This window comes from Lampris incognitus, chromosome 7 (assembly GCF_029633865.1).
Source record: "Lampris incognitus isolate fLamInc1 chromosome 7, fLamInc1.hap2, whole genome shotgun sequence".
Taxonomy (NCBI): domain Eukaryota; kingdom Metazoa; phylum Chordata; class Actinopteri; order Lampriformes; family Lampridae; genus Lampris; species Lampris incognitus.
In genome coordinates this window covers 14,718,251-14,741,076 of record NC_079217.1, presented here as the reverse complement: position 1 = coordinate 14,741,076, position 22,826 = coordinate 14,718,251, and the positions used below count along the sequence as shown (strand labels likewise).

At 43.1% G+C, this 22,826-nt stretch overlaps 2 protein-coding genes across 2 annotated transcripts in view; both read right to left on the bottom strand.

The window, feature by feature from the left end:
• Positions 1-2,915: 2,915 nt before the first annotated feature.
• On the bottom strand, positions 2,916-13,497 carry LOC130115169 (protein sel-1 homolog 3). The gene is made up of 23 exons (XM_056282786.1): positions 13,444-13,497; positions 12,868-13,342; positions 12,182-12,308; positions 11,970-12,091; positions 11,730-11,845; positions 11,557-11,621; positions 10,486-10,618; positions 10,246-10,381; positions 9,995-10,132; positions 9,674-9,879; positions 9,373-9,552; positions 8,217-8,336; positions 7,228-7,368; positions 7,046-7,108; positions 6,738-6,911; positions 6,503-6,630; positions 6,311-6,394; positions 6,122-6,212; positions 5,846-5,933; positions 5,624-5,721; positions 5,401-5,528; positions 4,210-4,312; positions 2,916-3,853 (listed from the first exon to the last, which is right to left on the bottom strand). Exons 1-23 carry the CDS (start codon positions 13,495-13,497, stop codon positions 3,761-3,763), a joined length of 3,063 nt encoding a protein of 1,020 aa, XP_056138761.1. The 3' UTR covers positions 2,916-3,760.
• A 525-nt stretch (positions 13,498-14,022) lies between these two features.
• The window catches only part of LOC130115553 (stromal interaction molecule 1-like), a 60,754-nt gene continuing 51,950 nt past the window's right edge, over positions 14,023-22,826 (bottom strand). The window contains exons 12-13 of the mRNA XM_056283254.1: positions 21,038-21,101; positions 14,023-18,544 (exon numbers count right to left, since the gene is read on the bottom strand). Of these exons, the coding sequence (XP_056139229.1) occupies positions 18,025-18,544; positions 21,038-21,101 (584 nt within the window). The 3' untranslated portion in view covers positions 14,023-18,024. The remainder of the gene's footprint in view (positions 18,545-21,037; positions 21,102-22,826) is intronic.

The window sequence follows — 22,826 nt, the reverse complement described above, 5'->3', positions numbered from 1 at the left end:
GTGTGTGTGTGTGTGTGTGTGTGTGTGTGTGTGTGTGTGTGTGTGTGTGTGTGTTTTGGCGGGGTTAATTTGAGTGATTTTGGGGAGGGGAAAGGTAGTGAGTACACCATTTTGTGTGTTCTCAGTAGAATGTGATGTCATCAAATTGCTTTCTCTAGCTTACAGGCAATAAACTGAAATAATGACACTTTATTAAGCAATAAGAAGCAATAAGAAAAATCCCTTTTTGGTCACCCTTCTTCAGAAGGCTCTTCTACCACTAACCCTTGTCGCGGAAAGGGAGCTTGTGTACCCCACTGAACCTCGGAGCTAGGCCAGTGAGAGGAAACTCCTGGCATGTTGTATCAAATCGGACAGGTCTAGGGCGAGGGTAGGGACAACACGCAGTCAAACCACCTCTCCTGACCATGGGGCCTTTTTTTTTAGGAAAATGGATCATGTCCATTGCGTACAACTAGTGGAAACAGGTGCTTGGGCTAATGACCCACCATATTGTCAAAACAATGATTATGGAAACTGAAACTATGGATACTCACCCTCAAATTGATTTAAGCCCAACCGATGACCCTCAGAGGGGATCCATGAACCCCTTGGGCATATTCTACGGTGACCCGAAAAAAAAGGGGGGGGGTCTGCTAAAGCTTAAGTCAAGGATGAGAATTGGATGCCAGATTGTCCGAACACTATACCAGACTGGAAAACTGGAACAACTGGCCAGGGAAAAGTAACGCTACAGCTTGAGCATTATTGGGGTCCATTCAATTCCTTCAGATAATGAAAAGTTGCTGCTTTTCAACGCAAAATATTTGCGGCAATTGTTGTCAGCTGCCCCAAAAAGTGGCTCGTGTATCATGGCCTTAAAGTCAGTTCACACCTGGCATTAGAATGCATCTCCAAATGGATCTCAAGTGATCGCTTGTGATTGGATCTCACTTCTTTGCTCTACGTATATGCAAATAAACACAACATTCCCCTTTGCAAAGACCAAATGCATTGTTGTTTTTTAACCAGCGGGAGGCAGCAATGCACCTCCCGTGCCTTGTCTACCAGGATGTAGAAGAAGAAGTTTTGAAGGAAAAAATAGCCTTGGCGCGCGGTTCCAGGTGGTGAACCAAAGTCTTTGACGCATCCATCCATCCATTATCCAAGCCGCTAAAACCAGAGAGAAAGTTACATCAGGCTAAGACTACTGTGTGACCCAGGCGGCCGGTTGAATTGTGTAGGCCAATTCACAGCACACACGGTGCACAAGGACAACAACTATACATTTGAGGTCTATGTTGTCAGAGGAGAGAGCGTGAGCAATTTACTCAGCTGACCAGTAACACAGGAAATGGGCCTCATGAACAGAATTTATGTGGTTCGCAGCACTGGAGAGTTTGGCCTGCTCAAGACACAGCCAGTAAAATTAGTGCTAAGGGAGGACACACAACCCTACACAGTCCAGACTGCACGCCGGGTCCCCATCCCACTTATGAAGCCAGTCAAGGAGGAGCTGGAAAGGATGGAGGCCAACGGCATCACTGAGAAGGTGAGCGAGCCCATGGAGTGGTGCGCCCCCATGGTGCCAGCCCCAAAGAAGTCAGGCAAGGTGCGTATGTGCGTAGACCTTAAAAGACTAAACAAAGCCGTTAAGAGCGAGAGATTCATCCTGCCAACGACAAGAGGAGCTCACAGCTGAACTGAGAAGGTCAATTGTATTCTCGTCATTGGACGCAGCAGCAGGGTTCTGGCAAATACCACTCGATGAAGACAGTCAGAGACTAACAACTTTTATCACCCCTTTTGCCAGATATTGCTTTAAACGGCTGCCTTTTGGCATTAGCAGTGCCCCAGAAATATTCCAGAGGAAAATGGTAGAAACACTGGAAGGCCTGCAGGGGATGGCTGTGTACATGGATGACATCATCGTTCATGACAGGGACATGGCAGAGCACGACCAGCGCCTACAGAGGGTCATGGAGTGGCTGGAGTCTGCTGGGCTGAAAATGAATGCTGAAACGTGTGCACTGAGACAGAGAAAGCTGCAGCTTCTGAGCCATGAGATTGACGCAGACGATGTGCGGCCTAACCCAGTCAAAGTGTCAGCCATCAATGAGCTCTCCCCACCCAAGAGGGTCCTAGGTATGCTGAACTACTTGGGGAAATAAATCCCCAACCTGGCCACTGTGGGCCAACTGCTGTATCAACTGTTGAAGTCCAAGTCAGCATGGACGTGGGGTCCAGAGCAACAGATCAAAGTACTCGTCACCACCTCACCTACCCTGACATATTACGATGTCTACAAGCCCACAGCAGTCTCTGCAAATGCGAGCAGCTACGGGGTTGCTGGTGTGTTGATGCAGCTCCACAGCGAGGACTTGAAGCCCGTGGCATACTGCTCCCAACGTCCGAGTGACACAGAAACCAGGTATGCTCAGATTGAGAGAGTGTCTGGCGAGCATCTGGGCCTGTAAAAGGTTTGGAAAATATCTGAACGGCCTAGAGGGATTCAAGTTGATCACGGATCACAAACCCCTAGTCCCGCTGATGAACTCCAAGTATCTGGGCAACATACCCATCTGCTGCCAGAGGTTCATAACTTTTTTTGTGTGCAATTGATGTAAAACTAATTTTAATGCAAATATATGCAATTTTAGGAGCATTCAGGGAGCGGCAGGTCTGTATTCCCCCCACAGTTATTAAACTTTGAAAATCCAAGAGTCAAAATAACTGCCTTGGTTGTTATATGGTGTTTTCCAATCCATTCTTGGTGACTATCCAAATCTATTCCCATCGATCATGCACACCCAAAATAGTCACCCAGGGTTCTCTGCCTTTGGAACAAAGAAGCAGGAGTAATCAGACTTACTCTTATAGTCTATTGAATGAAATGCAGTGTACTAGTTTGACTCCTACCTCTTATGTTGGGAGGAGTGTCTATGACTTGTTATTTTATTTCAGTTTATTGATAGCAGGTGAACATTCACCCAGGTCGTCCAGATATAATGGTACAAACAAGCATTATGGTAGCAAGGCGACAGGTCTGAGTAAACAATTTATATAACAAGTTGGAAAAACTTTGTAGGGAGCATCGTGCTGAAAATGCTACATACAGAGGAAGGTCTAAGTGGCAATTTCAAATAAAACGGGACATGCAGAGAATAACCAACGATGGATGAACAATGAAGTCTGGAATGGAGGTTAGTGTGGCAGCAAAATGTTTACCATTATTATCATCATAAATCCTTTTCAAAGCAAAAATGCAGGCCAATTATATAGAAAAAAATAGTGTTAAGATGACATGATTTATACATGTTTAGTATTTACAGATCAAACTTCTCATTCTTATGATGAATGAGTACAAAAATAATAAAAAGTCTGCACCTTGGTGTTTACTCCATAACAGCCAACTCTGTGACATAAACATAAGTCAGCTATTCTCCTCTGATAGCATCACCTGGCAGTGTATCCTGCTGTTTCAGTTAGAGGAGTGGGAGAATGTTTCCACTGTTTAAAAATCCTAGTTTCTGACTGCAGAAGCAGTATTCTCACCAGAAAACCCTTGGGACTTCACACCATGTAGTCTTTGTAGACCTAGAGCTCAGACATCCAAGAACCTCCACAGGGTCCAGAGTTTGCTATCAAGCTAAAGTAAAGTTCTCAGGATCTGATACCATGTTCATTTGGTTATGATAAACAAGATTATATTCTCAGCGAACTCAGGTGACAGTACCAGTTCATTTCTTTGTGCCGTTCAATCCAATAAGATCCTTGCATCCTAGTGCGGAGACAAGCCACGCCCCCTGAGAAGACTGAGAACGATTATAACTACTGGTGGAGCTGCAACAACCACTGCAAGAGTACTGGAGAGCTGCGGGGAAGAAAATGACAATAGTGTTAACGACACATTACACAGGTCACAACCTCCATGATAACCACTGTGTCTCTCAAGAGTCCCATCGTTCCCCACAATACTGTTCTGAGAGCCTGATAAACTGCTGCTGTTCTCACTTCCTGAATTTTGGGTTCACCTGTCGAAAGGTCTGGCGACTTTTTTATTGGACACTAAAATCGTATGTTAAATTGTGCTGATTTGGCCGTATTGTGTAAAATCCACAAATCAACTGCCCTGACAAGTAATGCTGAATGGATGCATGAGAAATGCAGGAAAGAAAGAAAAACAAAGGCCTTTTCGAATGGCCATGAATGTCCACCCAATAAACAAACCTTAATAGTAGGAATGTAGTCCTTTTGGAATGACTGCCAGTAAACACTGAAGAGCGAGAGGGCACAAGGCAAGTAGGAATCTGTTCCCTCTGAGTCTCTGCATCTGTTGAAAGAAATAAAGCATGATTACTGTTTTATCTGATTTTCTGTTACTGGATAAAGTAATTCTGTATACAGAAACACTGGAGATGAGTTTAGTATATGGTTAGTATGAGGTTGAACTGATGCCCAAGCATCTCATTGCTAGCAATGCCTGCCACGCTGTATTGTTTTGCATTTGACAACTAAAACAACTTGAACTCAAGATATGTCAGATTATCTTCCAGCTAGGGCCATTGTCTATGCTTGTCTTGCACGTTAACACGTCTTGACATTACTTATCAGAGCAACTTTTCACTTGGCTCTTGTGCACACTGTAATTGTACTGTTAAATGCACCATATATAATCATCCTTTTAGTGGTAGAACAATGGAAATAAGAGGCGTAATCTCCTGCTCCAATAAAATTACTTTTTCCATCAAGTTCCTATATGGCCTTGTGGGTAAGACCCAAAGATGCTCAGTAATTGAGTTACATTAGTAACCTGATGGCTGTGCTTTTCATGGAGGCTCAACATCCGGTGTCGTCTTTGAAATGCACAGGCATTGAGTTTGTGAAAACCCTAAGGAGAGGAGTGGATATAAATAACCCTCTGGTATGAAGAGAGAGTGATTATATTTCCCCTCTCCAAACTCTGACTCCTATTGATCCAAACCAAGAATATGACATAAAACAGCCCAATGCGCTGTTGTTGTTGTTGTTGTTGTTTTTATGATGTATTCAACATTGATATCAGTTTATTCATTATTTGTTGATTCTAGAGGGTTTTCGCATTCCTTGTGTATTTGATATGTATTGTATACTTCAACAAGTCTAGATTATACATTTTTGTAATCGTGCTGCTTCATATTATTCAAAAAATTGTTGAAAATTATCCCTGTCTTTTTAAATATATTCGGACACTTAATCTATCCTCGCTTAATCTGTCAGCTGTGATTTATACGAAATAGTGTATGTATTGGTGTGACAGCAGCTCTAAAAGGTGAAGATCCAACTAGAAACACTGTCTAATGATGAAGGTATCTGAACCGGAGTTACAGCGTGTGGACTTCATACACAAACACAAAACATCTAAACACAGTCGGTACACACCTGGTGTACAAAGTAGTTACAAGCACATTGCTATCTGCCAGGTACAGCTCCGACAGACCCAGTTCAATTAAAACTGACAACGGCAGCCTATATCCTTCTTCAACAAGAAACCCCAGGTTGTGCCATCCCTGCAAACAAAGAGAATAGCATGAGTCCAATTATAAATTCAGACTTCAACACAAGCGCACACAGACAACCTACACAAACACATGGAGAGGCCTACCTGTGCATTGTGCCCGAGCGCTGCCTTTTTGTACATGTGTGCTGCAGAGAACAGGTCTTTCTGCACCTCGTACAGCAGATCACCCATTCTGATCAGGGCTGGAGAGATAGAGGGAAAATATCAAAGGCTGGAGATCAAAGCAAAAGATCATAATTGGCTACATAAGTACACAAGATGCCAAACGGCGTCAAGAAAGGGTGTAAATGGATATGATGTATTTACCATAGGTGTCGGGAGTTTGACTCTGGATTGTAAGGTTGTAATATTTCTTCATACAATGCACTGCAAAATCAGGGTCCAGCAAATCTCCCTATAGACATCCGGAATAATACCACAAACACTAAATCATAACTCTGAACAAAGTGGACTGATCCCATAGTGTAACGTTTTATGCTAACAAATACAATGAGAGCAACGCCATAACAACAGCAACAACACTATGACAGAACACATTATATATATATAGTTGCATCTCTATTGTGCATTTCTCCAACTCACTAGATTTTGCTCACAGAGATATGCCACATTGAACTGGGCAGCCACAAACCCTGATTCAGCAGCCATCACATAAAACAGGAATGACATCAACCTATTAAAAGCAAGCAAAACCAGAAAATGAATTAGCTGTAATTCCAGTCAAGTCATCTGATCAGGGTCGTAACAAGGGTTGATAAATAAAGCAATTACATGTCACTTTCAAGGTAGGAGTCCAAGGCTCTCCGCAAGACCTTGCCCAGGTATCCGTTGTGTTCGGCTGCCCACTTCGCCCACCTGTTGTTAATCAAAACCTGTTTAAGCATGTAGCAATAGTCCAATGACATGCATACAAATACACAATGTGACATAGAAGCAAATCAAACAATAAGGTTAGTGGCTCACAATACGGCGTCTGACGGACGCCTCTCGACATGGCCAGGAATCCCAGTGGTCCACAGATCAGCTAAATGAACAGCTCCACTGACATGCCCTCTCTGTGCAGATTTCAGATAGTACTTATAGGCCATGGACTGTGGGTGAGACAAAGCATTGCCACTTCATCCAATGCACATACATTAAATCTGCTGTTTGAATATGATAAAAGACAACCACAGAGCCCATTCACAGTTGACCCTACCTGATCTGCAGCTTTTCCGGGATAGAGGCCCTGGGAGTACATGACACCAAGATTCATGGCAGCATCAGGGCTCCCATGGAGATCAGCCTGTTCCCACAGCTGCACTGCACGCTCATAGTCCTTCTCAAACTGCTCATAGTACCAGCCAAGGGCATTGATTGCAGGTGAAAAACCCTGTGAGGTAGAATATTAAGAACAGAGTGTGCAAAGTTTGTGTGTTTTTACAACAGCCACTGTACAGGTAACATCAGTTTACAGGTTATGTATCAAATACACATTAACACCGTAGCACTACTAGGCTACCAAACCTGTTCCATTGCTTTCTTCAGGAAGGCAACAGCTCTCGGGATATCCTTTTCAACTCCATGTCCCTGCAGAGCACAAAATTAGTATTCAAGATTGGCTAGGCATCAATAATACTCTCCCAGCAGGTAAAATATCTCTTGTCATGTTTTAGCACTGCTTCGCTGTGCATCATATGTAAACTAACCTGCATTAGGACTATGGCGTAGTCGTACATTGCCACAGGGTCTCTGAGTCTGGTGGCACCCCTCTCGTAGTGTCTCACAGCTTTCTGGATGTCAGGAGACACCCCCTGCTGACCCCAGAACAGCATGCGGCCAATAGCTTGCTACAAGGGGAATAAACTATTATCATGATCAAATAAATAAATAAATAAATGTTATGATGACCTTGTTTGTGTGCCTTTGACCACCATGCTACTATGGCATGTCCTCATAAAAGACTACAATTAATTAAAATTGCTGTATAACAGAAAAGGGGTAAAAAAATGTGTTTAGTAACTACAGTATCTCATATTGGGCTTTAAGATGGACTGAGGTTCCAATATTTTAGTATCTTTGTCAATAACCGTGGCATGGCAAGTTTATTTGTATAGCACATTTCACTCACAAAGGCAATTCAAAGTGCTTTACTTGAGGCATAAAAAGACATTAAACAAGAAATACAGAATCAGATAAAACAAAATGTAAAAAAAATCGTAGAGAAATAAAATAGCCAGAACAGGTTAAACAATAAAAGGCTAATCAGATGGGTGCAACGCGTCCCAATAAAATGCACTGAAATTCAGTCCACCAGTATTTCTACCCGGGCAAACTCACTGGAACAGCACCTGTGGATTAATTAAATACTGATATATTTCTTGCAGATTGTGCATCAGTGTAACACAAAATATTTAGCCAGATGACAAACATTTCCTGCCAGGGCAAGACTCGATTATACTCATGCACATTTGGAGATTGTGGGTCTGCGTAACACAAAGTAGCTGCTCAAACAATCAAAAAACAATCAAACAGGACAAATGACAAACGGTTTCTCATGTGACGAGACTCGGCTCTGCTCGAGTGTCTTCCGTTGTATAATTTGTCTGAAGAGAAACTAACTGAGACATACCTGTTGGCCAAACATGCTCTACGAAACAGACTTGACATTTAAAAAGAAGGTGACGGAAAAGGGCACCTCAGCCTCTGCTGCTCCGTTGCGGGCCTGCAGACTCAGCCACTGGAAGATGTGATGGTTCTCGTTGGTTTGGAGTTCCAAAACCTCCTCATTGTTCAGGTAAATGGACTCAACAAATGTCTACAAAATACAGAGAGAAAACAATTGTTGAGACATTGAATTTGAGCTCTTCGGGGGGTGGTGGAGCACCGCCATTTTATGTTGTACTACAAGAGACATTTTGATGGGAATGGGGATTTACAATGTTCTACAGGGGGCCAGATGGTGTGCCAGGATGCAAATCATATGTCAATCACATGTTGTTATAGGCCTCCAGCTACCTAATATAAGGACATAATACACAAGTCTCACAGCTTTTGAGGGTATTAAGTGTTTGAAAGAACCCCTCTGTTTTAAGAAATGTCTGTCATTCTGTTCATCTAGTTAAAGTATTCCTTTTTAAAAGGTAACTTGTTTAAGTTAGTTGCTTGAATTTGGAGAATTAGAGGGCCCATAAGAACCCAGAAAGTAATTTATGACTTAAGACAAGTAAAAGCTAATGTTTTCTGACCCACTATGTAACTAAACTTTAATTCAAGCATGTATTGTGTTAGGACCACTCATTAAAGCTAATAATACATTCATTTTCTACAGCATCCAGTTTCTCTTCTCTGTAACCTATTATCTGCAACTGCCACGATCCTATCTCCTTACAGCAATCCATAAAGTTTTCAGTGAAATCTGAGTGGGAAGTGAAAATGTGCTGAAAGTGTAAATACAAAGGTTTCGGTTTCACCACCTAGAAGTGTGCATAGATCCAGGAAATGTTTGCAGGGCCTGGATTAGAGATTTGTGGTTGCTGCATGAAGCTCAATATTTTGCAGTTTTAACGTCAAGTTGGATATTATATCATAATTAAATCTTCCTCTACTAGCTATCTATTTGGGTAGGGGTGTGGTATAGGGTTTGGAGAGAATGTGCTTCAACTGGAGGGCCAAGGTTCAAAACCCCATCCACAACCCTATGATAGAGGGCAAGTAAAGGCTAGTTTCTATTTTGGGGGAATGAGAAGAGTGTCACGTGAGGGTTTAAGAGTGATTGAGACGGCACCAAGACTGGTTCCGCTACAGTCAAAATGCTAAGAGTCATGGCTTTAATCAAAAGATGCATGCATTACCTGCTGTGCTGATTGTTTCTGACGGTCTACAGTTGTCTGCTTAGCTATATTGGCGTAATATGCATAGGCCAGGTCTGTATCTGGTGGAAAGTCAAGGTCACCCTGTTGGTGCAGGTAGCCAAGACGAAGGAGTGCCAGTCTGGAGTCCTTCTGGGCGGCCAGCAAGGTCAGCAGCCATGCCTACACAGACCACAGTTGCATATGAGAACACAATAAACCTTGTTAATCAATTCCTCTTATCGCCTCTCAAAAATGAATTTGCTATACATTAGGATGCTTGGGTACACCGTATGAGACACACCTTAATGGGCTGCCTCTTCACTCCCAGGCCGGTGTTGTAGAGGGAAGCAGACAAGTGCAGAGCTTCATTATTTCCTAAGCAGTCAGCTTGGAGCAGTAGCGGCAATATTTTTTTCAGCTCTCCAAAACGACTTGCTTTACTCAGCTTACGAAGGGATGAGGCGTATAGGGCTTTGCCCACTGATGCAAGGGTAACCTCTCTTCCTCCTGTGTACGTGGTAAATTGGATAGATGTTTATCCTTTTATGCTTTATAACACATGAACTTTGTCAGCGACAGTAATAGTAGGAAGCCAATTTTGTTAAACACTTCCCTATTTTACCATGTTTGAAAACCAAGAACTTGGCCAGTTTTGCAGCCTTTTGTTTACGCGGGAAAGTCTCTTCCCAGGGTTCACAACTCAAATTTAATGGGCGTGTATCCTTCACCATCCAATTGTAATAAGCATCAACACAGCGCTCTGAAAAGAGAGAGGCAGTGAATCATGTCAGGCTCTTTTCTAACGCCACAAGGGAAATGCACTTTCTAAATTCCTTCAGTGCCATCTAGTGGCTAATAAAAAAAGTACATTACCAGACTCGGCCTCCTTCCTGGCCTTTAGTGAATATCCAGTGATTTTTACATTCAGATCAAGACGGAACTCTTGACATGCTTGTAGCCATCCCATAAGGTTCACATTCTCAATAATCTCTGGAACAGCAACGTCAGACTGCAGAGGGGAGCAATCGTGTTAATGTGCAGAGAAGCAGACCCAACAGCAGCACAAAATGCAGAGTTTGCTGAGTGCTGAGATGCAGGAGGGATTGATTTTACCGTGCTGTACTGAGGTATTCTGTTGCGGTAGTAAACCAAGGGCCCGTAAAAACCTTCCAGTCCTCTCACGTATTTCCCTCCTCCAATCACAAAATAACCATCCGTGTCATCTAAAGTTACAGGATGTCTAAATCTGCAAGAGATCGAAAAATAAATCCACTCCACTGTGACACAGATTTAAATAGTTGCAGCACATGCAGACCAATTTGAAGAATGTCTTTTTTAATGCCGTAGTTTAAAGGTACTATATACGACATTTAGCATCAGTTTCTCAGACCAAACAAAAAAAACCCTTTCCCCTCCCTTCGCATTCTTGGCTATCATTTCGTTGGTTGGAATATTGATTTTTACAGTTACTGTATTAACATTAGTGTAAACTACTAATAAGACACATTAGTCCCTAGCTAACGGATCTCACCCTTTAGCCGAGCGGTTAGTGATGTCGCCTTGCGGTGCAGTACACCCCGTATCGAATCCCGCACCGGGCAAGAAAATAACCGGTTACATTAGTAGTAACTTGGTAAGGAGCTACTTCTTCAATCTGACGAGTGACCTAATTCCACGTAAAGTACATATTAGCTTGCTAGCTATCCTGCTAACACTAGCTACCTCACATGAGCGCGCGCGCGGCCGGACCGGCTGCAAAACAAAACAGAGAAACTCGGATTACAACACACACAGGCAGCCCCAGGCCGCTTTTATCCCACTATCTCTCTACACAAACAGCCATCTGCCGTAGTTGTAACCGCCGCAGCCGAGACGCGAACCCATATCTCCCGCACCGCGGGTGACAGCGCTAACCGCTCGACTGAAGGGTCCGAACCGTTAGCTAAGGGCTAACGTGTCTCCTTATCCATGCACGTTAGATTATATTGTAACCGGTTATTTTCTTGCCCGGTGCGGGACTCGATATAGGGTGTACTGCACCACAAGGCGACGTACCTAACCGCTCGGCTAAAGGGTCAGACCCGTTAGCTAGGGGCTAACGTGTCTTATTAGTAGTTTACAATATTAATGTTGGAAATCTCATATATAGCACCTTTAAGTTTTCCAAGCCAAAAGTAGCCTTACGTATGGTCTGAAGAATGAACTATATGGCGCTTCTTATCGTCCGTGCACTTCATGGAGACAGTCACCTGAGGTTCGGTAAAAAATGACTCTTTTTAATCGTTTGCGTTGTTTTGGTTTTAGTGTCCCCTTAGTTTCATGTCATCTCATGCGCTCTGCAGGCAAAGCTCACTCACCGCTCTTCCACGCAGCGCCACATTGAAGTTACACCACTGATTCAGAGGCACCTGGAACGGGCACAGAAACGCGGAAGAGTCCCCGGACTCTCCGTTCATCTGCACGTGTAGCTTGCCTGTGGACGGAAGGGGAGACTGAGGGACGATGGCAGTAAAAACAGCTGCGCTGCAATGGCGAACAGATGAGAGATCAGCTGAGGGATGGTGGGAAGTAAAACAAAAAAACAAACGTATTTGTACCTGAACTTGTGAGGAAGAGCGCTGGTGTGAAATAGTTTTCGTGGGAGTCTATGTGGTGAAACACCCCACACATACTTTGCTGACAGTGCCTGATCACAAATACCCAAATGGAAAACATACACCTGTTGACAAATTGAAAACTTGGGTGAACAAACCCAAAACTGACAACCGTATTGTGTGTAAAAGTAGAATTACTGGTTTTTTTCTTTTACCATGGAAAAGCGACAGCTTTCAGACGCAAGTACTCCAAGCCTTTATCTCCGTAGACGCCCAAAACCTTTGTGATGCCAAAGTTCTCTCCGGTTGAGGCATACATCGAGGAAAGCAAATGGACTGTCTCTAGATGACAACGTAATATCTTCTTAAATTTTACAGTACTATTGGAAATTTTGTAATTCCTCCCCCCTAGCACACACACAGTTAGTTTTTCCTATACTGCAGCGAATTCGGGAAGCAGTCTGGGAACCCCGACAGCCGGGACGCGAACCCGGATCTTTCACTCCGCAAGCGACAACGTGAACCAGTCGACTAAAGGGTCCTACCCGTTAGTCAAGGACCAACGTGTCTACTTATCCATGCACGCTACAATACTTTTGGGGACCCTCAATGACTACATTCATTCCCTAGCCCTTAACGATCAGCAATACTTGTCTAACTTTAACCCATCTTAACTCTAAATTAGCCACTTCAAGTGAAACCTGGCCAAAATGCCCTCACACTGAAAAGAAAGCCTTCACTCTTATGATTAAAAACTCAAATTGAACAAAATCAGACATAAAATAAAACCCTACTCTTGGTTTGCCCCAAATATAATCATTTTGTCATTTGCTTTGTTCATTGCTTGGCATGTCGTTAAAATGTGCTGTGTGCAGGAATCCCATGGCGTCTCTGGCCTTACCTTTCTCGAGTGGGCACTGACTCTTCCATGTTTTATGGGCTAGCAGGAGCATCTCTGCACTCCAGGCAGGGCAGAGTGGATGCTGCTTCCGAGGACGGCTCAGAGAAGGTACAGGCTGCAGAGTCGCCACATCCTGAACCAGGACAGACCTGTGTCTATCATCCAGTCCACTGTACCCGACTGAAACTCGAAGGACAGCGCTCAGCACCCACTGAACGTCAGGAACTATCCCATCCGCTCGGTATACCAACCAATCTGGGAAGCCCAACCTCACTACCTTTATTTTCGCCTTACCGGGAACACAGGTCCAGTGTCCTAGGGTAAGTGTGGACATTGCACCCGTGTCGAAAGATACAATACACTCCAGCCACACAGTAGCAGTCTTATCACAAGAGTAAAGTACTTTCAAAGGATGGCCTGATGTAGGCTCCTCTGGAGGATTCAGGAGTGTCACCTTATCTAGACCCAGAACAATCTGTAGGCGACAGAAATAAGCAGATTCCCGTTAGCGAACTTTTTACCAACATTAGTAACTACCATATGACAGATGCTGAAGGAAAACCTTCCTTTTCCTACCTGTATACTCAGGCAGAACTGCAAGGTGTATCTGCACAGTCTATTGGAATCCATGGTATACACAGTCTATTTATGAACGTGTCCATTAAAATGTAATAAAAGGTGCATGTAGCAGTTTACGGAGTATCATCCAAAAGTGAGCACACAACAAAGCCTCGGGACCCGGACCTCCATCCTGCCTCGCCTCAGTGAATAAGGCACTTAAGTAAATATTGAATTGCACAATGCTCCACCTATTTACGCAGTCAAGTTAGAGTGCAGGTGGATATACAGAGTGGAGGTAGACAGACACAGGTAGTCACTCCAAAACACATGCTCAAATGTAAACTGACGTCACAAAAAGGCTATTGTTTAACAGCAAGCACAACTGCTAAGTCATACAGTACAAGGCCAATTTATAATAACTGATTCAAGTGTGATGTAACCCAATCACAGACATTTGGCTGGTCACAACCATTTCAGACACGGTTAAAGCCGAGATACATGTGATGCGAAACTGATTTAAAAGGGTTTAGTGCAACACAACAGATGCAGTATCACAATTTCCAAGAACCAAATTATCTCAAGATTTCATTCAAAATACTTTATTGCTATCATGCAGGGGTGCCATCAAAGTCTGGAACATCACAGGAGATGCAAAAATTATTTTCTCTGTACAAATATATGTATTCATAAATAGAAGCTCAAAAGGAGAAGTGGATAGAAGACAGGGTAAAGAGTTAAATGCTCCAGTTGATCCCCTCCTCAACTCAATACATGTTTCATTATAGCAGTTGACATGCATCAACATGACAGTGCATTATACTGGGAGCGGACAGATTGACACACGCTCAAACATCACTCACTCACACACACTCACACACGTACATACATACACACAACACACCCACACACACATACACCGAGAGCGTAACCCATTAACAGCTTCGTCGTGCAAAAGAAGTACAAATGGACAATTTAAAAAAAGTACCAGTAGGAAATTCATATTTTCAGCTGACTGTTTAACAAAATATTTAGCAATGTCTTCTACATCCATATCATCTCTTACACCAACAGGCTTCTGTTGGGGGGGGGGGGCGTTGGTGTTATTTGCAGCACTATTTGGTACTTTCAGTATACTCAGGACCACACTAGGTGTACAAGCAACACCACTACTCTTAACCGTGGGTCTACCACTCGAGTCCAAATTAATTTTGATGCATAGTTCTGTGCTCATATGCAGCCATCGAAAAAAAAAAAAGAAAAGACAGAATATTCCTGGTTGTAGTGACTGGAAGATTAAATTTCTCCGGTACACACTCAGTAATGTGTGCAATTCAAGTAAACATACCGACAGGGAATAACTGTTGCTCCAACAGTAACCCACTGTGTAAACTGACCAGACATTGACTTACAAAATCATATAAATTAACTTTTTTTTTCCTTGACAATTTGGTTGGAAAGAAGACAACGGTCATTTCAAAGACAATTGGTAGGGGGGTGACTTATTGGGTGCTTTGTGTCTGGCATGAAAGGGCCCCAAGGAAACACGTGCGATATGACTAATTACTGGAAAGGCCCCTATATTAATAGCGGTTTGGCACTTTGACATGACTGGCCCTGATGTTTAGATGTTCGGATCTAAGGACGTTTGGAGATGGATATGTAATTAAATGTTTTCGGCTAACTATCGTGCCTAATTAAATACGCCACAAGCTGACAATCATAAATTGGTATATACAGTAGCTTAACTAATTGAGAGAAAATGGTGACCGCAGGCAAACTAATTCATTCAATCCCATCTCTACACTGTAAAAGGCAAAATTTCAGTGGTTTGCCTTGCTGATTTAAATAAAATATTCAGCATATATATGTATATGGCATCATCATTAACTTCCTTGAAATGGAGTGTCTGCTAAGCAGTGACAATATAAATCAGGAAGTGTTGCTCTCGTATGCATGCGAGGCAGCCGTCTTTGGCTCAAACTACCAGCTCCCGTCGCTGGACTATGCCATCAACCACTACATCAACCACTACGGAACAGCCTGATGCGACCCGTCCATAGGGTTAGTGGTTGTGTCAGCAAGGGCATTCAATGTAACATTTTGCCAAATCAGAATAGGGATTGACAAGACCATACAGGATCGGTCGAGGTCCGGGTTAACAACGGCTGCCTTTGGTGATATGCCCTCACAAGGTACTGACAGAAACTATAAAATCTGCTGTGGCGACCCCTGAAAAACAGGGAGCAAGCCAAAAGAATTTCACAGCATATAAGAGCAGGAGTTGCAGTGTCCATTAAAGCTGCAACCTGCGACTTTTCTTGACATTTGTTCCATTTGAAACATGATGTGACAGTTCTAGAAAGAATCAATATTACAGTAGAAAGATACTCCAATATAGGTCAACGTAGGAGGCAGACAGAAATAGACCTGCTGCAATGGATTTTCTTGGGATTGCAAACAAGGTGTAGCAGCCATTGTCACTCGTGTTGTCAGCTTGCCAGTAAACTGCCTGCACCCTTGTAAAAATGGCATCATCGGACCAAAGCTAATGCAGGCAGTTTAATGTATTTAAAAACTTCATCAAAAAATATTGCAACACTTTTCTACAGTAGTATTATTTGTCTAACAAAAGTATCGCTACATCGGCATCACGTTTCAATACTTGTTCCTGCTTGAGTTGTTTTCAACAACAACAGGGAGTCGGAGGATGCTGGTTAGAGTCTGATGTCACCTGACTCCATGACCCAGATACATAAAATAACTTACTAACGGAGAAAAGTTGCAATTTAAGCTTTAATACAACTTTACCAGGTTACCACTACTCACACTAAAGGGGTTCAAATTTATTTGGGGCTTTTAAGCCCCCCTTCCTAACCGACTAATACCGATTGTTGAAAAGCATTCAGTGTCCACATAAGATTTTTAAATAGAAAAGAGGGAAGACAGCAGTAACCCAAGAATCAAACCTTAACTTGCACGCCGTTTAACTGATTCACTACAACTCTGAAAATCATCCACATTTAAAATGAAACTCAAAAGTTAGATCCCATATGTGCCACAAGAGGGAGATTCTCACACAAATTTAGATCATGGTTACACAGTGACCTAAAAACGGGTCGATCAGGAGCTCGTGAAGCAAGATTAGCAAGCTTACGTTAGGATCAACCAAAAGCCCGTTTTGTGCAGACTACAAATCAATAGTGACTTAGGCTTTACATCCAACAAGTTCTTGAGAAAGTTACCCATCCATTCGTTGTCTATCCCGAGTTTATTAAATTCAAAGCTATCCCAGCAGACACTGGGCGAAAGGCAAGGAGAGACCCTGGATAGACTGACAGTCCATCACAGGGCCAAACATATCCAGTCATTCACACACACCAAAGCTCAACTGGAATCAAATCCAGGACCATCTTGCTGGGAGGCCACAGTGAAAACCAGTAAGTCAACCTGCCACTGCCACATGGACCAAGTTATGTTCATGTTAATAAAAAGCCTTGGGTGGACATATCAGGAAGGGCTCTACACACGGCCTTTGGCCATGTTTGGAGACTCTGAAGGGCTAACCCCTCCATGTGTCTAGAGTTTTACGCTTGCAAATGCCACTCATTGGACCCATGCCATCTCTGTGCTTTACTAAAGGCACAGTGATGAACCTAGTATATGCTTATATATATATATATATATATATAAGCAAGCATCCAAGCAATCCTAGCACTGAATGCACCAGCTCAATTTTATGACAGAATCATTAGTTTTTTAAGTTTTAGTCTTGTGTTATTTTAATTGTTTTTGAGAGCAATACTCTGCTCTGGATGAGTCCATGTTGCATGTAATTTGGTATTTGGTACAAAGACACCGCCAGCTAGGCATGTATAACACATTCATAAGACCAGTTATCAGTCACGATTGCCCTTCTTTAGATTTGTGAGGCTGGCGAGCCAAAATAAACACTGAACTAACAGTCTTTCAATATTTTTCACAAGTTCATTTGACTTCAGAGAATCATTTAGTAAATTGTCTGCATTGTAGTTTGCCAGTTTACGAGGACCACTCAAATGTGCCATTCCTCCACTGAGAAGATGACAAATGAAGCGGATTTTTCCTTACCATGGCTACCTGTTTTGTCAAACGGAGTCAGTGAGAGTGGATTCGTTTTGGGTTCTTCGGATACGAGGTTCGAATATTGAAAGAAAATGTGTTGCCTAAGTAGCTTAAGGACAAGAATCAAGCAAACACTAAGAGCATTCGAGCATCAATCAAACATAAATGAAGACATGCAAACTGATATAGATCGAAGTACAAGAAAGAAAAACACCCGGGGACTTATTTCCCTTTGATAGACTGGCACATTTCCTGCAGAATAAATAGTACTTTACATTGCAATATACAACCCAACCCATTACCCAAGACCCACATATTCAACATTGACCAAATAAGGAGACACAAGTGAGTAGCTGATTGCTTTCTAAAGTACTCAGAGCAGGTACTTACAAAATGATATGGCAACAAATTATGCCATCGTTCGTTGACCATTAACAAAACAAAAAACAAAGGAATACAGTCAAACGGTTTCTAATATCTTTTAGTTCATAGCCCTTATTTCTTCTGTTTCTTGAAGATCTTAAAGGTGTGTTTCTTGCGGCTGGCAACGGAATCTGTGTCTTCACCTGTCGAGCCACTGTCCTCCTCCAGGGGGCTCTTCTTGGAGGAGAGCTGGGGGATGCGGCTATTGACTTTGGCCCCTATGGCCCCTGACTGCCCTCCTGTCGGTGACGGCGTGTCAGGTTCGGTGGAGGTGGGGCTGAGGGAGCGGGAGGACTCAGACATGGACAGGCTGTTGATTTCTCCCAGGCTAGTTGACTTTTCGATGCCATACACCTTCTTCATGAGAATGGGGCTGTCTGGGACCGGCTCTGGCTGACTTCCCCCCTCGTGGATGCGATTGCCCCCATTGGGTGTGTGGGCATGCAGCGAGCCTGCTTCATCACCACGGGTAGCTTGGCCGTGCATAAGAGAGATGGGTTTTACCAGATGGCCTCTGGAGCTGTAGGCAGAAAGCCGATCACCAACTTGAGATAGGGACAAGGAGGAGTCGGAGTCAGAGCGATTTAGGTCCCTGTAGAGAGACAAAATGAGGTTAACGAAACGAGAGTACAATGACAGGCTAATTAAAACCAATGCTTTGCATGCCAAGGCTTTTCTGTGTATGCCTAAAAACCAATAGCCACTCCGGCCACACCCTGGACACTGAAACTCAACACTGGTTAGTAGTGCAGGCAAAGGGCAAGTGGAAAGCAAGAGGGAGAGGGAATGGAACGTAAAATACATTTGAGGAAGGAGACGGCAGCAGAGGTTGCTAAGAAATTTAAGCAAAAAGCATCAAAGGAAAAACTAGGAGTGCACTCAGGAGAGTGCAGATCCCCACCAGGTGTATGTCCCCTTCGCCAGTGCTCGGACTTGGCGATAACGCCCCCCCCTTTTTCGCCTAACGTGATAAGGTTAGGCGAAAGGTGCCTGCATATCTCCCCTTCTACGGTGCTCGGACTTAGGTGAAAAGCCAACTGAGGAGTTAGCACTCACTTGTGGTATAAAACAGGTTTTTCCAAAGGTTTTGAATAACTGTGACCACGAGAGTTCCTTGATCATACAGCCCTAACTGTGCACAAGAATTATTAGGCTGACAAGCCCAGAAGTATACAAGATAACAGCGCACACACGGACAGAAAAGCCAGTGTTCTCCCTCCCATTATCAGACTTTTTCACAGCACCCAAGCCGACTGATCATGAAATACGGGGGAAAAAGTTTTTAATATGCAGCGCTCGAGCTGAAAAAGAAAAGGTTTGCTATGCGACCATTTTGGTCTAACCCTGTCTTTATTTTCTTAATGTAATAAAGCTTGGTAAACTGTTTACGCTCGCACATCTACAGTTGACTCAGATCAGGCAGTGACAAAAATATGCAACACTTCCTGTTTTGACTGCAACCTAGAGAAAGTTGTTGCTTTATAACTTTTGCATTTTTTGGATTACAGAAATTCCTTTAATAACATCTGATCATGTCGCTGCCTGCTCCAAGTCAACCGGAGATGTGAGTTGCGCATGCGCATGGTTGACCTAGATCGGGCAGCGACAGAGAGCAGCGTTGGTCAAGCGAGCTAGAGAGTGAATGAAGAGAGGGAGCAGCAATAGCAAGAACAAATGTTTTTTCGAAAGTTTTGAATCACGACAACCACGAGAGGTTCATCATACAGTCATAACTGTGCACAAACACTTTAGGCTGATAGCGTCAGTAGTTTACGAGATTAGCCACGGCGTGGACAGCCACACGCCCACACGACTAAACACAATCTCCTCCAGGCTAGCTGCCTGGCGGGGATAAAAACTCAAAAATACATCAACATGGAGAGAGGTGATGGATAGACTGATGACAACAGTAACTGAAACCAAGTACTTATGATACACGTTTTAAAATGAAATGCTTTCTCTTCTTTAGGGACTACCTATAGTTTGTTTCTCTTATTTAAAATAAGTAAAGTAAGCTAACAGAACACTACTTGAAGTGTCCTATTAAGTCTCTCCCTGTCAGGTACCCTGAGGGGCTGCTAGTTTTTGTTATTACATATTGGCCAATAGATTGAGCTAGTTGGAGTTGTTTGTATTTCTTCTCTAAGGATTTCATTGTATTTTGTGTTGCTTTTTAGTATCTTTTTTAACCAGCCTACATTGCTGATAATGCTTTACATGTTTGCTTTTTTATTTGTAGAAATACATGATCTTTAATTTTTGAATCTACAGTGAAAAGATTAGTGTCAGGGCTACCTATTATGTATAATTAAAATTAAAAAAAGCCCAATGTAAAGGATGCTTTTGTTCAGGAGAAAAGATAAGGCTATGGGCACTTTCAGTTCGGTCAGAAAGAGGTTAAATCTGGCACAGGGAACATTTGGTTCAGACGGTGAAGGAAGACTCTGTTATGCAACCCTGACAAATTGATCAAACATCTGCCTGGCTTCAGTAAACACTCCAAATACTTTCAACACTGACTTCTTCACTCTACTACTACTATTACTACTAGTTTTGGCTGTAAAAGTAAAATCTGATGGACTTTTCAGACGCCTTTCTGATTCTTGTGGTAGAATCTTTTCAACTGACCCTGTGAGGCTTTCAATGAACTAGATTTTTATTTTTATTGTGGGGATGGGGGGGGGGGCAGCCTTACACATGCGGTGCGTGTGGAGAATTGAATACAGAGGGGTACCCGAGGCTGCCGCTGCGCGTTTTGGTGACATCTGCTGAGGGCAAGTCAGGGATGGTGTCCATGGGCTGAAAACAGGAGTGATAAACATGGAAGGAATGAGCGGCCGCAGCGCTGCCCAAAGAGCAGGGCAAGCAGGATGAAGAGGAAGAGAGGGAGGACATGGGGTGAGGATTTGGGCTGGAGGTGCAGATGACAGAGGGGTGAGAGACAGCCGAGGAAAGAGAAGGTAGAGGTAGAGCCTCAAACTGTCCAACAGACTGGCTGTGCGACTGTCCCAAAGTAGGTTTAGACCGGGATGGGTATGGGGTGCCCTCTCTCTGCAGCCCTGCCAATGGGAAACTCTCTACCAACCTCTGGGAGCCCATGGCCAGGTGAGGGTCAATGTGGCGTTGGCGCAGGGACATCATACTGGGAGCTGTGGGCACAAGAACAACAGCATCGTCAACACTTGCTCGCTGCTAATGCATAATCAACTGATGGAAAAAGATAAGGGGAAGTAAACAGGGTGAAAAAAAATCAGGTTGTTAAAAGACTCAGATGTTGGAATAAATTTATGTGAAGCTGATCAGCTTCTTGTTAAACTGCTTTCAACCTCTTGGATCAGTTTTAGGAGCCAAAGACATTGTTTTGCTGTTGTCATACAAGTTATTTCTGTAAGTTTAAATCCCAACAATTGAGCTTTCAAAATTTCGCATTATTATAACGAAAAAAGGCAAAATCATATATCAAACAGAGGAAAGAAGTATATGGATGGCACTGGGAAGTCAAACAACGGGAACTACAGAGTGCAGGCAAAATATTGCTTGTATAATTCGTGTAACTACAGGGAGAGAGAATGAAAGTGCTCTTCTGATTTTGTATCAAATAATAGCAGTGTCCCAGGAATAAAAGGTACCGTCTCCGAGCATAAGGACAAAAAAAATAAGTGACAGACCACTAATGGAACAAAGGAGAAGTGTGCTGTGTGTTTGCTAGATTAAGAAGACGGGGTCAATCTAGCAAGCGTTGGGTTGAAGACAAGGACAGGGTTTCTTTTTGGATGAACACAGCATGGAGTTATCGTGTCCTTTTTAGCCGTGTCCATCTAGAGGGCCCCCGTCCGACTAAAGACATTACAAGCTGCCGTGTGTGGCTTTGACTCAAGGTGGGACACAGAGATGTCGGACTCAGGGTGGAACTGGGGCATGAATAAATAGCCAACCGGAATATTTCCGCTGCAGCTGGCAGTCTGAACTCACGGACCACAGGTCACTGGCTCGGCGTTCCAATCGCCGCGTGGCATCTTTAGTCGGGCCAATTACACAACAGCGGGAGCCAGAGGCCGGAAAGGTGGTGATGGGAGAGAGGGGGGTGAAATAGGTAGTGGAATTAATGTGGATTAAAAGACTTACTCTCTACTGCAGATGCAAAGGGGTTCAGGAGAAGAACCTCCCTCTGCAGTTAGTCAACCCATCTGCCTGTACCAAATTCTGCCATAACAACAACCCAAATGTTGAGGATAAAGGCTTCATCGCATGACAAACAATCTTACATTGATTTTTCCTGTTAAGCACAAGATATGTAATATTCTTTGTCAGAGACGTCATGATGAGAAACAACATTCAGGGTTGATTGTATGTGTTAAAAGCGTGTATTACAATACTTTATCCCAAATGAGGATTTAAATCTCAATATGTACCCCTCAGTGAAGAGGTTATGGAGCGCCAGATAATACATACATAATCCATATTCAGTAGTTGCAGTAATTTGACCAACACCATATTCCATATTTAGAGACAAACACACCACAAATGCACCAAGCACAAAAACGTGGGTCTCATTAAGAGGAATATATTTCTTTATGGTTCAATTTCCAAAACATTGGACATATTGTGCTCAGGATTGTTCCATCTCCATTCTTGAATGAGAGCCAAGCACCACTTTTTCATAATGGAAGTGTGCTTTACAAAAGACATTCAACCGGAGATGTGCAAAAAAAAAAAAAAAAAAAAAGGACAAAAAAATGTTTAATTACAGTTCTGATATGAAACACATTAAGACAAACTCATTCAATCACAGACATGTGACCCTTCAATGTTTTCCATCAGCATGGAGGCCACGGTGACAAAATCAGTTCAGAATAGCTTCTAATTGTCATAGT

What these genes read in the sequence shown, in the direction of transcription:
- LOC130115169 (XM_056282786.1), bottom strand. Translation starts at nt 13,497, where the DNA reads ATGGATTCCAATAGACTGTGCAGATACACCTTGCAGTTCTGCCTGAGT. An exon ending in TCAAACTCCCGACACCTATG is followed by an intron (nt 5,722 to 5,845) that starts GTAAATACATCA and finishes CTATCTCTCCAG; the next exon opens with CCCTGATCAGAATGGGTGAT. An exon ending in CGCTCGGGCACAATGCACAG is followed by an intron (nt 5,529 to 5,623) that starts GTAGGCCTCTCC and finishes CTTTGTTTGCAG; the next exon opens with GGATGGCACAACCTGGGGTT.